General features: G+C 38.1%; 1 protein-coding gene across 2 annotated transcripts in view; it reads right to left on the reverse strand.

Moving 5' to 3' along the window:
• Positions 1 to 14692, reverse strand: part of akap12b (A kinase (PRKA) anchor protein 12b) — an 88469-nt gene that overhangs the window by 14152 nt on the left and 59625 nt on the right. Inside the window, exon 1 of one of the 2 annotated variants that reach the window (XM_057822458.1) lies at positions 2831 to 3071. The exons of the other annotated variant lie outside the window; for it this stretch is intronic. Within the exon in view, the coding sequence (XP_057678441.1) occupies positions 2831 to 2855 (25 nt within the window). The 5' untranslated portion in view covers positions 2856 to 3071. Of the gene's footprint in view, positions 1 to 2830; positions 3072 to 14692 lie in introns of those variants that run through there. 2 annotated transcript variants of the gene reach the window in all.

The following is a 14692-nucleotide window of genomic DNA, read 5'->3' on the forward strand; positions in this document are numbered from 1 at the left end:
GTCGATTAATCGATGATAGTTCAAATAATCGAGTAATCTGATAAGGAACAAAAAAATTTAAAATACCTGAGCTGAGCCTCAAACGGTATAAAAAAAAAATAAATAAATAAATGAGGATCTAAGTACAACAAAAGAACAATTGGCTAACTCACATAGCAAAAGTCTGCTAGCTTAAATGATAATGTTTTTTTTATTTTTTACAATGCTCTTAACAAATGGCTCAAACACATATTCCCTCAAAAAACTGCTAAAAATACCAATAAACTGAATTACAAATACAATGAAAAAAATATTAGCTCAAACAAAAACGGCCAAAAATACCTATAAACCGAATTACAAATGCATTTAAAAAATATAGCTCAAACAAATACTTAGCTTAAGTTGGTCCTAACAGGGAGCAGCTCGATTCAGCCATGTGAAATGAGTAGTGCTGCAACGATTAATCGATTAACTCGAGTAACTCGATTAGAAAAAAGATTCGAATTAAATTTTGCTGCTTCCAATATTCATTTACGTAATTAAAGTGGCGTTGTAATGGTTTGTTTTGAAAGTGTTTGCATTTAGTTTTATTGATTTGAGTGGATACACTGCCCTCTAGTGAAAACAATGAATATGACATAACTCATTTCACATGGCTGAATCCAGCTGCTCCCTGTTAAGACCAACATTAGCGCAAACAAAAACTTATGTTTTTTAATGCATTCGTAATTTAGTTTATAGGTATATTTAGCCGTTTTTGTGAGAATATAATTTTGAACCATTTGTTGAGAACATTGTTTTTTTAAAAAAAAAGTTAGCATTTTATAGCATGTAAGCTAGCAGACTTTTGCTGTGTAAGTTAGCCAATTGTCCTTCTGTTGTACTCAGATCCTCCTATATCTATATTTTTATACCGTTTGATGCTCAGCTCAGTTATTTTAATTTTCTATGGGCCGTTTCCGATTATTCGAACTAACTAGTTCATTGATTAATCAACTAGTAAAATACTCGATAGCTGCAGCCCTAGATAATAATAATAATAATAATATAAAAAAGGATTGTATGAAGCTAAATTTATCAGTTTGTAATTTCACTCGTGCCTTTTTATAGTGTCGATATACGATTTCTTAGCCAACTTTTTTTTAGCCAAGTTTTTGTTTGAGCTGACGTTTTTTCAATGCATTTGTATTTTAGTTTATAGGTATATTTAAACGTTTTTTTGGGGGGGGGGCGGAATATGTGTTTGAAACATTTGTTAAGAGCAATTAAAAAAAAGTAAGCATTTTTAATTAACTTCACATGGCTGAATCCAGCTGCTCCCTATTAAGACCAACATTAGCTTTAACAAAAACTTAGCTTATGTTTTTTAAATGCATTTATAATTTAGTTTATATTTATATTTAGCCGTTTTTGTGAGAATATAATTTTGAAACATTTGCTAAGAACATTGTTTTTAAAAAAGTTAGCATTTTATAGCATTTAAGCTAGCGGACTTTTGCTATGTTAGTTGGCCAGTTGTTCTTTTGCTGTACTTAAAGCCTCATTTATTCTTTTTTTTTTAACACCATTTGAGGCTCAGCTCAGGTATTTTACATTTTTATGTTCCTTATCCGATTACTTGATTATTCGTACTAACTAGTTCATCAATTTTTAACTACTAAAATACTCAATAGCTGCAACCCTAGAAATGATTTATGTCATATTCACTGTTGCCACTAGAAGGCAGTGTATCCACCCAAATCAATAACACTAAATGCAAACATTTTCAAAACAAACCATTACAAAACCACTTCAATTAAATGAATACCACAAGCAGCAAAATTGAATTTGAATCTTTTTTCTAATTGAATTACTCCAGTTAATCGATGCAGCACTAAAGTTAATTCATGGTGTCTATATGAAATGGCATCAGATAACGTAAATGTAACCCTACTCCGTTACCAATGAACTATCAGCGGGAAGCTGACACTTGTTTACCAACTTGGCCTAAGTGTATGCAAATCCCTATTAGGATGACTTGTCTGGAGCAGCAGCTACGCAAACAAAAGAAGTCAGTTAAGCAGAAAAAAGAGGCCAACTCGGCTCTCACATCCCCCCCAAAACCGACAAAGACACCCCCCCCCCGTATCTAAGGTGTGGTCGTAGTGTCTCCGAGGCGCCGCTCTGGGAGGAGGTGAGCGTGGTTCCTCGTCCCATCCGCTAAAATCAATCAGAAACTGCATTTGTGACATCCAAGGTCAGTCCCACTCACGATTGAGACCTGAGCAAGATTCAGCAGTGGGATTCATTTCATGCGACCCACTCTAATAACAGCCCCCCACCCCCCACTACTCTACTCATTGCGGTTTAATCCAAACAACCCCACTGGGAATCATGATCCCACTCTAATCTAATGAAATGCTTCACATGATGAGAAGACGGGAGTTGGCGCGGGTTGTGACGGGAGTTCAAAAAAAGTTTGGAGGGGAAAGCTTCACTGCGGATGATATTAAGTAAATGATATTTGATATTATAAAGACAGATGTTACTACGCGAGTGTCTTTTCCCACCAAAAAAAACTTGGGAGCGCAGCCCACTAGGTCAATACGGAGATGGATACTATCTGGGAAAACCACTGATGCACAAAAATTAGCCCCAAAATTGGAAATGGCTAGCAATTTTAAATGACTTTTTAAGTTAAAATGACAGGTCTATAGTAGCAAAACTAAATAAAAACAAACACTACTATCAAACCACACCCTCAGGACAACAATGCCTTCAGCGCTGCTCATTCATGAAGCAAAATTTTGCATGAACCCCAAAAAAAACATTTCAAAGTAGAATTTCACATTCTAAAATCAATCCATCTTACCTGTTAAAGTAATTGTACCAAGCATTTGTGAAAGTCCACCAAAATCCAGGTTTGTTTTCAAAAATGACAAAAAATTGCCCCACAAGAAATCAAATAAAAGTTACAACAAATTTAAAAATATACAAAAAAATGAATAATTCTCAAGTTTCTTGACTTCCTCCACACTCTGTCGGAGTTGCTGTTGTGCTGCTTGCTCTATAGCTCGTGTGTGCCGGATCGGGCTGCCTCACACACATTTCAACAGACTGACACACATGTCACGTTGGGACCACCCCTGCCTCCCCCTCACACCCCCCGTCCTTTCTTCAGCTGTTCTGAATGAGCACCCCCCCACACCTTTGCTAGCACATACACCCACCCTCTATTGCACTTCCTGACTGCAGCTCATCATCATGCACTCTTTCAAGGAAGTGACCCCTTTTTTAGTAAGAATAAACTATTGTATGTGATCAAACTGCATGGAAAACACCCCCCTGCCACCTAGCCACCCAAATCCCTCTGACACGCAACGTCTCCCTTTCTGACCTTAATACCCATGCCATCTACCCAAAAGACACATTGGTAAGGTCGGGCTGAAAAAGTGGTCGACCGTGACAATAACCTTCCTCCATTACTTAAGCCGCTGAATGCTGACATTTTCAATGGTTTTATTGAATACGCACCAAAAAGTTTGCTCTTTAAAGGACAGTTTGAGCAAGTACCGTATTTTTCGGACTATAAAGCCCCTTTCAGACATCAACTGAACTCCGGTTAAATGCTGGGATTTAGCCCTTATGTCTGAAAGCAATTTTCCAGGTCAACTGACACGGAGATGACACGGACATTAACTGGGTCGTGTCCTAGTAAAATGTCCGGGATTTAATTCCCGGGTCACAGCGCGAAGGCTAATGACGTAAATACCACGGCGGGCCGATCGTCATTTCCTCTTTCGTCGCAGTAATACGAAAAGCAATAAACAAACATCACAATTGTCAACATGGCAAACTGGAAAGATAGCAAACTTAGGGGCAGTTTACATGGCGACTCTGCGACACAAAGACCCAATGACTGAGTAGCGGACTCGCCTCGCGTACATATGGTGTCGGCAAAGACGAAAAATTCTGAATCCTGCCTCCAAAGTGGAAGAATCTGATTGCGGGGGGTCGAGGGGGGCTTCCTCGGCATGCATGTCAAAGGCTCCTGCAGCGCGAGACCGCGCCGTTAACGTCAGCACTCGTACACACCACATTGGGCGTGCGCAGCGGTGCTACTAAATGTTAAAAACAGCGAATATGGCGGGATGTCGGCTTTAATTTACTGTTTTAATAATATTTTTTAATTAATTATGTTGAACGTTTCAATTTTTGTGCCTTTTTGAACAAAAGTAAAATGACATTGCTTCGAGTGGGCAGGCATATTTTTTTTCCGGGCTGAGGGAGCTTGGTGGGGTCAAAGTGCTTCATTCTCTGTCGCCCTGTAAATCTGCACTGCCCCCTAGGGCCTGGCATGAATACTACACCGTTTTCAAGCAGAATTGCAACATTTTTCAAATGGAGACGCAAATGCCAATTTGACATTTTTCGTATTCTCGGAGAGTCACCATGTAAACAGCCCCTTAAAATGGAAACAAAACTAAATTAAATTACATCTGCCCATGTCTGAAAGCCATGACAGAGGTTAATCCCGTGTCATTTTACATGGGAATATAGCGGGGCCACACCAGCCAAAAAATGCGCAATGAAGAGGAAAGACACATATGCAGCATTATGAAAAAGTATCTCAACCTTTTGGAATTTCTCATATTTCTGCATAAAATCACCACCAAATGTGAGCTGATCTTTGTCAAAATCACACAGATGAAAATACAGGGTCTGCTTTAACTAAAACCACCCAAACATTTATAGGTTCTCATAATTTAATGAGGATATCATGCAAACAATGACAGAAGGGGGGAAATAAGTAGGTGAACCCTCTGCCTAAGGAGACTTAAAGAGCAATTGAAATCAATTCTTACCATACATTTTAAGTCAGGTGTGTGCCCAATCACTAATTGTAAGCAATGTCTTCATGAGGAGACGCATTACCTGATGTGCATCATGGCTCGCTCAAAAGAGCTGTCTCAAGACCTGTGATCAAGGATTGTTGATTTTTATAAAGCTGGGAATGGATACAAAACCATCCCTGGAAGTCTGGATGTTCATCAATTGACAGTCAGAGAAGTTGTCTACAAATGGAGAGAGTTTGGCACTGTTGCTTCTCTCCCAAGGAGGTGCCATCCACCAAAGATGACGCCAAGAGTTTAGTGCAGAATACTCAGAGAGGTAAAAAAGAACCCTAGAGTGTCTGCTAAAGACTTACAGATATCACTGGCACAGTCCAATATCTCTGTGTGCACATCAACTGTATGTAAAACTATGGCCAAGAATGAGAGGACTCCACCGAGGAACCCACTGCTGTCTAAAAAAACATTTTTTGCTCGTTTAATGTTCGCAAAAAGGCACTTGGACACTCCACAGAGGTTTTGGCAAAATATTTTGTGGACTGATGAAATCAAATTTTAATTGTTTGGGAGTAACACACAACGTCATGTGTGGAGGAAAAAATGGAACAAATCCCCAACATCAACACGTTATCCCCACCAGGAAGCATGGTGGAGGGAGCATCATGATTTGGGGCTGATTTACTGTTTCAGGGCCTGGAAGACTTGCAATCATTAATGGAAGAATGAATTCAAATGTTTATCAGGATGTTTTGCAGGAAAACTTGATGCCATCAGTCAGACAGTTGAAGCTAAAATGAGGATGGATGCTACAACAAGACAATGATCCAAAACACAGAAGTAAATCAACTTAAGAATCGTTTCAGAAGAACGAAATACACGTTCTGGAGTGGCCAAGTCAAAGTCCAGACTTGAACCCCATTGAGATGCTGTGGCATGACCTGAAGACATCGATTCGTGCCAGACAACCCAGGAATCTGACTGAACTATAGCAGTTTTGTAGAGAAGACTGGGCCAAGATTAGTCCTGATTGATGTCCCAAACTGATCTGCAACTACAGGAAGCGTCTGATTGAAGTTACTGCTGCCAAAGGGGGGGAGACACAAAATAATAAATGCGATGATTCACTGACTTACCCCCCACCCCATTTCTGTCATTGTTTGCATATTATCCTCATTAAAATATGAAAACCTATAAATGTTTGGGTGGTTTTAGTTCAAGCAGACACTGTTTTTTCATCTGTGTGATTTTGACAAAGATCAGATCACATTTGATGGTGATTTTATGCAGAAATGTGAGAAATTCCAAAAGCTTCAGATACTTTTTCATGCCACTGTAAGTTGCTCTGGAGCTTAAGTTGCACTGTGAAAAAAATTGCGACTTCTAGTCCCAAAAATATGGTACGTCGAGTGATTGTTTGAGTTTGGTAAATAGTAACTCAAGTCATATGATCTGGACTCGCGCTAGCTAGCTAGTAAGCTCTACAAACATTTACACAATCATTTAGTTTATTTGTGATGTCAATGCTTTTATGCTACCGTAGTTTTGTAGTGAGGCCTGAAGAAAGATATCATATTTGTTGTCTCTTATCGTTGAGTTTCAAATCTTGCACATTCCTCTTCTCTAATAGTTTTACCAAAAACATGAGCTTTTAAGTTAATTGAAATAAACTCAGCTTGATGCATGATACTTGTGTTATGAATTAGCTTCTGAACAAGTCAAAGTAGAGTCGTCCAATAATGAGTTTTTAACTGAAAACCGATATCCTGAGATTATAAATCGAAATATATACCGATATCAAAACAATACCGATCTATGCAGTCGTGGACTTAACATACTGTGTTTAATTGTATTGTAATGCTCCGCTGAATGCTTTAATAATGATAACAACTGCTGTGTTAAGCTGTGACCAGCCCTTGTACAAAGGTAGGTGGCTACTACATCCACTTTGAATCCAACATGCATAATGACCCAAAACCGATAATGAAAAACTGATGTTATCCGACACAATTTAACCTCTTGAGACCCGCATTTTTTTCTGCTGGGGAAAAAAAAAAAAAAAAAAGCGCTGATTTTTACTCAACTTAAACACCAGAACAAAGTGAGATTTTTTTTGGGGTCGGGGTATTTCATGCTTTTATTGGTTATTTTTAATGTTAATGTGTTTTTGATGAGAAATGAGCACTTTACGTTATCCTTTTTGAAGTTGCGTTTTGGTCAGCCATTTTCAAAGAGCCAAAAAGAGCAAAGAGGGCGTGCCAAACCTGATGATTTGATTTCGATGGGTTTTTTTCAGCCAATCATCTCCCAGAAGTGGCTATAGCAACCAAATTCAGTGTATTTTTTGGTTTACAGAAGCGAACGCATCATGTCTAGGGTTGTTCCGATCATGTTTTTGTGCTCCCGATCCGATCCCGATCGTTTTAGTTTGAGTATCTGCCGATCCTGATGTTTCCCGATCCGATTGCTTTTTTTTGCTCCCGATTCAATTCCAATCATTCCCGATAATTTTTCCTGATCAGATACATTTTGGCAATGCATTAAGAAAAAAATGAATAAAACTCGGACAAATATATACATTCAACATACAGTACATAAGTACTGTATTTGTTTATTATGACAATAAATCCTCAAGATGGCATTTACATTATTAACATTCTTTATGTGAGAGGGATCCACGGATAGAAAAACTTGTAATTCTTAAAGGATAAATGTGACTTTGTATATTGTGACTAAATATTGCCATCTAGTGTATTTGTTGAGCTTTCAGTAAATGATACTTTAGCCATCCCCAAATGCATGATGGGAAATGCAACCATGACTGTGCTTAGTGCTACCAATTGATATATCTTCTCTGCGTTGGGAAATAAAATAGTTTTTAAAAAAAGATCAATTACTACTTTGCTTCCCCACATTGCTTCCCACGATATTTCTAATCGTAGGGAGATGGATTGTAAGGCTTTAGCCATGAAAAACAAAATTCACTCTAAAATTCACTCTACTCATTTTACGCTGCCTTTTAGCTCTCTATATAGGTAAAACGGCGTCTTTACAGATTGAGCGCGACAATGCATGAGTGGGTCGTGCAGCGCATTCATTAATTGCGTTAAATACTTTAACGTGATACATTTTTCAAAAAATTAATTACTGCCGTTATCAGGATAAATTTGATAACCCTACCTTAAGCCTAAACTAAAGACTCTGGATAAGTGTAACATATTATGTTTGTAACGTTAAATACAATTAGAAAACGATTTAATTAAAAAATATACAGTATAGATTTAATTAAAAAATATACAGTATATATATATTAAAAAAAGTCATGCCCGATATTTTTTTGCCGATTCCGATACTTTGAAAATGACGTGATCCGACCCGATTGATCGGGATGCCGATCATCCCGATCGATCGGGACATCTCTAATCATGTCCTTTAGCAGCATGCTTAGGTCTGAAGGGGTTAAAATGCTTTCATCAGCCAAAACTATTAGCTACCTGATAATATTGGACAAATCTAAATCAAAGTCAAGCCCAGTTTTTCAAGAAATTCCTTTCAACCGGAAGAAAACATTCTTCATTTTCTTGAACACCCTAATTAGCAAGACTTGCCAAGTTACAGGGTTCAAATCCAAATAAATTCCAGTTTCACAAATAATTAATAATAAGAGGTATAACAATACATTGATCCAACCATGTCGCTTGAAATGCAGAACATCAATCACCATCACCATCATCAAGATATGCTGTTTGGTTAAAAAATAATTGTTCTCATTAAAAAATCAACAAAATATTAATTATGTCCAAATTGCTGTAATTGCCTATGTTAAATGTATAGTTAAATATCGGAATATCGCACTAAATCGACTTATTGCCCTTGAATTGAATCGAATTGTAGCAAACTATAACATCGGAAAATGCGTCAAATCATTAAGAAACTAGTCATTTACGCTAGGAGTAACCATGCAATAGTTTCAGTTTTAATCCGCACAAATCATAAAGAAGGTTACTTTGTGATTGTTCAGTGAGTCGGCCAACTTGCCCTTGAAAGGAAATAGTTTCATCCAAATGCCAAGAAACGTGTCGACGGGGGTTATCAAGATGTTAACCGTGTAAATGCTAACGACCCCCTGCTAAATAATGTGAATACAGACACATTTAACTCAGTCTCTGTGTGAGGCAGTGGCAGACGACAAGGAATGCAGATAAATGCTCAGGTAAACAACATCGTAGTCGTGATCTGTAATCTTCCGCATTGTCCTCGAAGGAATGTGTGAAATTAAACAGCCCAAACGGGCGGTAGCAGTAATTGTAATCAAGTGTCGTCTGCCAGTCCGAGTCGTCCGGATACGCATCGACCTCATCTCTCATTTTATCAACACCTTTCTAATATCGACTTTCTGCTTCACTGATGCAATTTCCTGTCTGGGTGCTGGGCTGAATGCTGTAGATTAAACGATTAAAGCCTCTTGAATGCAAGGCTGATTGATCAAAAAACAGTCCCTTTTTGAAAAGTCGAATCACTTCAATCTCACGGTAACATTGGATACTAGGGTGTAAATATCTTATGAATGAACAAGATTGTGTTGTCAATGACATACATTCCATTAAGAACAAAGTCTAAGATGAACTACTTTTAATTAACACAGCACTGGAATTTGTCAGTATTTCTACGCATGTTCAAGTTGTAATAAATCTTCCAGAGCAACTCATTCAACATGACACATCATTGAGTCTCTCTGTCCATGCAGTGACACATGGAGTAAATATGTCGCTCTCCACAAGTACTGTACAATGTAGTGAGTCACAAAGCAGGGAATGTATCAAATAGTTGATGATGGGAGTACATTCCTCGAACCCCCCGCCCGCCCGATCTTCCTTTCACGCCCCAACTTCCTCTATATGACTCATGAGTGTCTACACTTCTATACATTTAATTTTCACATACACGCCATAGCTTTAGGGTACATTTTTGCATCATTGCTTCAGTTGGGGAAGAATCTAGTATTCGTGAAATGAGGAATTCTTGGGATTTTTAACAAATAAATCATGGTTTGCTTGTGATTTTCCGTGTCAGAATTTAGCTGGATATGATCAATGGTGCCGCCAAAGGGGTGGCCAGGCGGGGTCGAGGCCCCCATTAATAAATTTACTGGCTACACCGTTGGCTACAGCTTTAATAATAAAATTCAAGGAGAAATTTATGTCTTGTTTACTGTGTTGGCATTAAATTAAAAATCTTGACATAACCATTTAAAGCTTTTGGATTATTGATAGCTGAGTTTTATTTGTTGAAATCAGCATTGTTTTTGGCAGCCATTTTAATTTTCGTCTAAGTCTTAGTTAGAGATGTCGGGTCCGATCACGTCCTTTTCAAAGTATCGGAATCGGCAAAAAAATATCGGCCATGCCTTTTTTAAATATATATTTTTTTTTTAATTAAATGGTTTCTAATTGTATTTAACGTTACAAACATAATATGTTACACTTATCCAGAGTCTTTAGTTTAGGCTTAAGGTAGGTTTATCAAATTTATCCCGGTAACGGCGGTAATTAATTTTTTAAAAAAGTATCACGTTAAAATATTTAACGCAATTAATACATGCGCTGCACGACCCACCCACGCATAGTCGCGCTCAGTCTGTAATGGCGCCGTCTTACCTATATAGAGAGATAAAAGGCAGCGTAAAATGAGTAGAGTGAATTTTGGCAGCCTTCGGAGCCTTTTTTTAATTGGCTAAAGCCTTACAATCCCTCTCCCTATGATTAGAAATATCATGGGAAGCAATCTGGGGAAGCAAGGTAGCAATTGATCTTTTTCTTAACACCTTATGTTATTTCCCGACGCAGAGAAGATATACCAATTGGTAGCACTACGCACAGTCATCATGCATTTGGGCATGGCTACAGTATCATTTACTGAAAGCTCAACAAATACACTAGATGGCAATATTTAGTCACAATATACAAAGTCACAAGTCTTTCTATCCGTCGATCCATCTCACAGAAAGAATGTTAATAATGTAAATGCCATCTTGAGGATTTATTGTCATAATAAACAAATACAGTACTTATGTACTGTATGTTGAATGTATATATTTGTCCGAGTTTTATTCATTCTTTTCTTAATGCATTGCCAAAATGTATATGATCGGGAAAAATTATCGGGAATGATTGGAATTGAATCGGGAGCAAAAAAAAAGCAATCGGATCGGGAAATATCGGGGTCGGCAGATACTCAAACTAAAACGGGGGGGGGGTACAGCACGTCACATGAGTGACACGACCCAACACTGTTGAATGCGTTCTAACTACACATACAATAAGAAAATATCACACATTGTCAATTTATGACCGAAACTATGGCAAATTTTCATCTCATTCTCGTGTCGTCAGACGACAACTGGCATCCATCTCGTTATGTTTTAGTCTCCCAAGGCACGTTTTCAACGCATCATCGTGAACTCAACATCATGAAAAATTTGTTCGTTGACGAAATTTTTTCGTTATTGTTGACGAAAACAACACTGGTTGAAATAGAAATGGGTTAGGTGCAAAATTCTTATTGTGATTACTAAAGATGTCCCGATCGATCGGGTCCGATCACGTCATTTTCAAAGTATCGGAATCGGCAAAAAAATATCGGACATGCCTTTTTTTAATATATATATATTTTTTATTTAAATAGTTTTCTAATTGTATTTAACGTTACAGACAAAATGTCTTACACTAATCCAGAGTAGTTTTGGCTTAAAGTAAGGCTATCAAATTTTTTAATTAATCACGTTAAATAATTAACGCATGCGCTGCACGACCCACTCACGCATTATCGCGTTCAATCTATAAAGACGCCAGTTTTACCTATAGATAGCGCTAAAAGCCAGCGTATAATGAGTAGAGAGAATTTTGACAGCCTTTGGAGCCATTTTTTATGTGGCTAAAGCCTTACAATACCTCTCTCAGCAATTAAAAATAACGTGGGAAGCAATATGGGGAAGAAAGGTAGTAATTGATCTTTTTCTTAACACCCTATGTTCTTTCCCAACGCAGAGAAGATATATCAATTGGTGCCCCTACGCACAGTCATGGTTGCACTGCCCATCATGCATTTGGGCAGAAGTTAAATGGCTGCAGTATCATTTACTGAAAGCTCAACAAATACACTGGATGGCAATATTTAGTCACAATATACAAAGTCACATTTATCCTTTAAGAATTACAAGTCTTTCTATCCATGGATCCCTCTCACAGGAAGAATGTTAATAATGTAAATGCCATCTTGAGGATTTATTGTCATAATAAACAAATACAGTACTTATGTACTGTATGTTGAATGTATATATTCGTCCGAGTTTTATTCATTTTTTTCTTAATGCATTGCCAAAATGTATATGATCGGGAAAAATTATCGGGAATGATTGGAATTGAATCGGAAGCAAAAAAAAAAAAGCAATCGGATCGGGAAATATCGGGATCGGCTGATATTCAAACAAACGATCGGGATCGGATCGGGAGCAAAAAAACATGATCAGAAAAACCCTAATTATTATTATTAATATCTAATGTCAAAATAATTGTTTTTGTCTCTGGTTTATCATAAATATGTCCCAGTCAAGGGCAGAGCGCTAAATGTATTTACAGTGTACACACACTCACACACTGTATAATGCCTTATAGTGTACAGTATATTCATTAAACAATGAAACATAATTGTTTTGCAACTCAATATGTTAACGTTAAGGGATGTCCCGATCACATATTTTTGCACCCGAGTCTGAGTCACCTGAATTTGCCGAAACAAAGTCACGATCGAATACTGAAAAGTTTTTTTTTTTTTTTTTTAAACAAAAGTTTCAAACCTGTTACGTCCCACCATGCCGCCTTCTTAATGTGAATTACTTTAAACAAGAATATCGTAGAAAAATGCTCGTCTTTATTAAATGCTTCATTGCGTGAGTCCACTCAAATCCACTCACGCTACTGAGAACAGCCTCTCACTCACACAATGAGTTGCCACAGCACACTTATGCAAGTTTAACTAGATTGACACATATGTGCTTTTGATTGTAGAGCATTTCAAGCTTCTCTAGCAAGATCAAAGCTACAAACCTGTCAATCATCATTAAGTTTAAGTAACAAACGGACAGTTTTTGCCGCACTGCTTAGCAGGAGGGAGGGTGACAGGCTGTGGTGCTGTACGAGCATGAACCAGTAAAACATTTTTTAAAAAAATTAAAAACGCAATAGTTTTTGAGCTTTTGAAAAATGGCACAATCGGCCCGATTTCAGATCACATGATCGGATCGGGACATCCCTCGTTAACGTTACTGTGATTGGATTACATTAGATCATTAGTAACATTAAAGCAGCACTTCTCAAATAGTGGGGCGGTCCCCCCCAGGGGGGCGCAGAGCGATGCTGGGGGTGGCGCATGTGACCTTTGGGAACATACTTTTTTGTCGTACTAGAACAAAGTGTAATTGCACATCCACTTAGTGGGTGGCAATGTCGCTCTCATTTTCAGCGTGTGCGCAGTATTTTTGAACCAAACAAGAAAACACAGCAAAGAGCACTGGAGATATGAAAAGCTAAGACAAGGAAATATGACGAAGCGTATGTAGCACTTAACTTTTGGCTCTGACTTTTAGTACAGTGGGAGACGAGGAAATACCAGTCCATCTACTTTGTCTAAAAATGTTCGCAGCAGACAGCAGGAAATCTTTTTTTCAGCGAGTGCCAAATATTGCCAACAATACAGTAAACCAGCGAGCACTGTCAGCATCATATAAGGTGGCATACCAAGTTGCTCAGTGCAAAAAAAACCCACACCATAGCAAAGGAGCTGATACTGCCTGAAGCAAAAATAAAAACTGTCCCTCTGTCCAATGCCACGTCGTTTTTGTTCTATTCATTTTTCTTTTTTTCGGTCTAATTGTTTGACATATTGTCCTCATGAGTTATGTTGCTAATCAATTTGAATTTATTATTATTTACTGATTTTATTTTTCAGTATCAAACTGTCAAAAAATGTATCGAGTGTATTTTTACAGAATGGATTTTGATGGAGTTTTTAACACACAATTGTAAATTGAACTAGATTACTAGATTAGAAAACAACACAATATTATACAGAGTTGTACTTATAATAATTAAGCCTTTCTGTTGTTTACTGGCCTGTTTAAATTATGGCAAGATTTTAAGTGTCCCCATCTGGGCACCCCTTGGAAAAATGACTAGAGACGCTCCCGGATATAAACTCAAATATATTATTAAAAAGAAAATCTCAGTGAGGGTGGAGTACCAGGGTTATAAGGCATCAAGTGTCAGACTGCACAGAGAGAAAAGAAAAAAATGTCTGTCTTCTCAGTGGTTGCCAGACAGCTCGTGTCGTAATTCATAAGGCAGCTGCCCGAGCACCACCGTGTTTTGGTCCAACAAGGCTGCGGGCTCCCAGGGTGGAGGGCCGGGTTGCAAGACGGGGCGTCTCGGGCTTGATGCTTAGTGGCCGAGTAGGACTTAAATTACGACCCAGTTGTCGCAGTATGGTTTAAAGTTGTAGTATTCCACAAGAACGTGGAAATTTCCTACTAAAAATCTAACTGGTAGTACTTGCAAATCTATTGAAGTTCATCCTCTGAACCTACAATGAAAGAGAAGCACTGAACTAGAAAAACATTTTCTACATTTGTTTAGCTGCACGTCAGGCTTCGGCAGAGGGTCGTAAATCGGGTCTGCCTTGACGGCGTAGGTCTGCCGCAGATGCATAACTCAGCCTTGAGGCTGAATCCCTTTTTGATTGACAGAAAAATGAGCGAATCAGTGATCTTGTATTAACATCCACGGGAGGGATTTTTCAATTTTCATTCCGTTGTTCTGAGCTGAACTGGA

The sequence above is a fragment of the Corythoichthys intestinalis genome, chromosome 19, assembly GCF_030265065.1.
Source record: "Corythoichthys intestinalis isolate RoL2023-P3 chromosome 19, ASM3026506v1, whole genome shotgun sequence".
NCBI lineage: Eukaryota > Metazoa > Chordata > Actinopteri > Syngnathiformes > Syngnathidae > Corythoichthys > Corythoichthys intestinalis.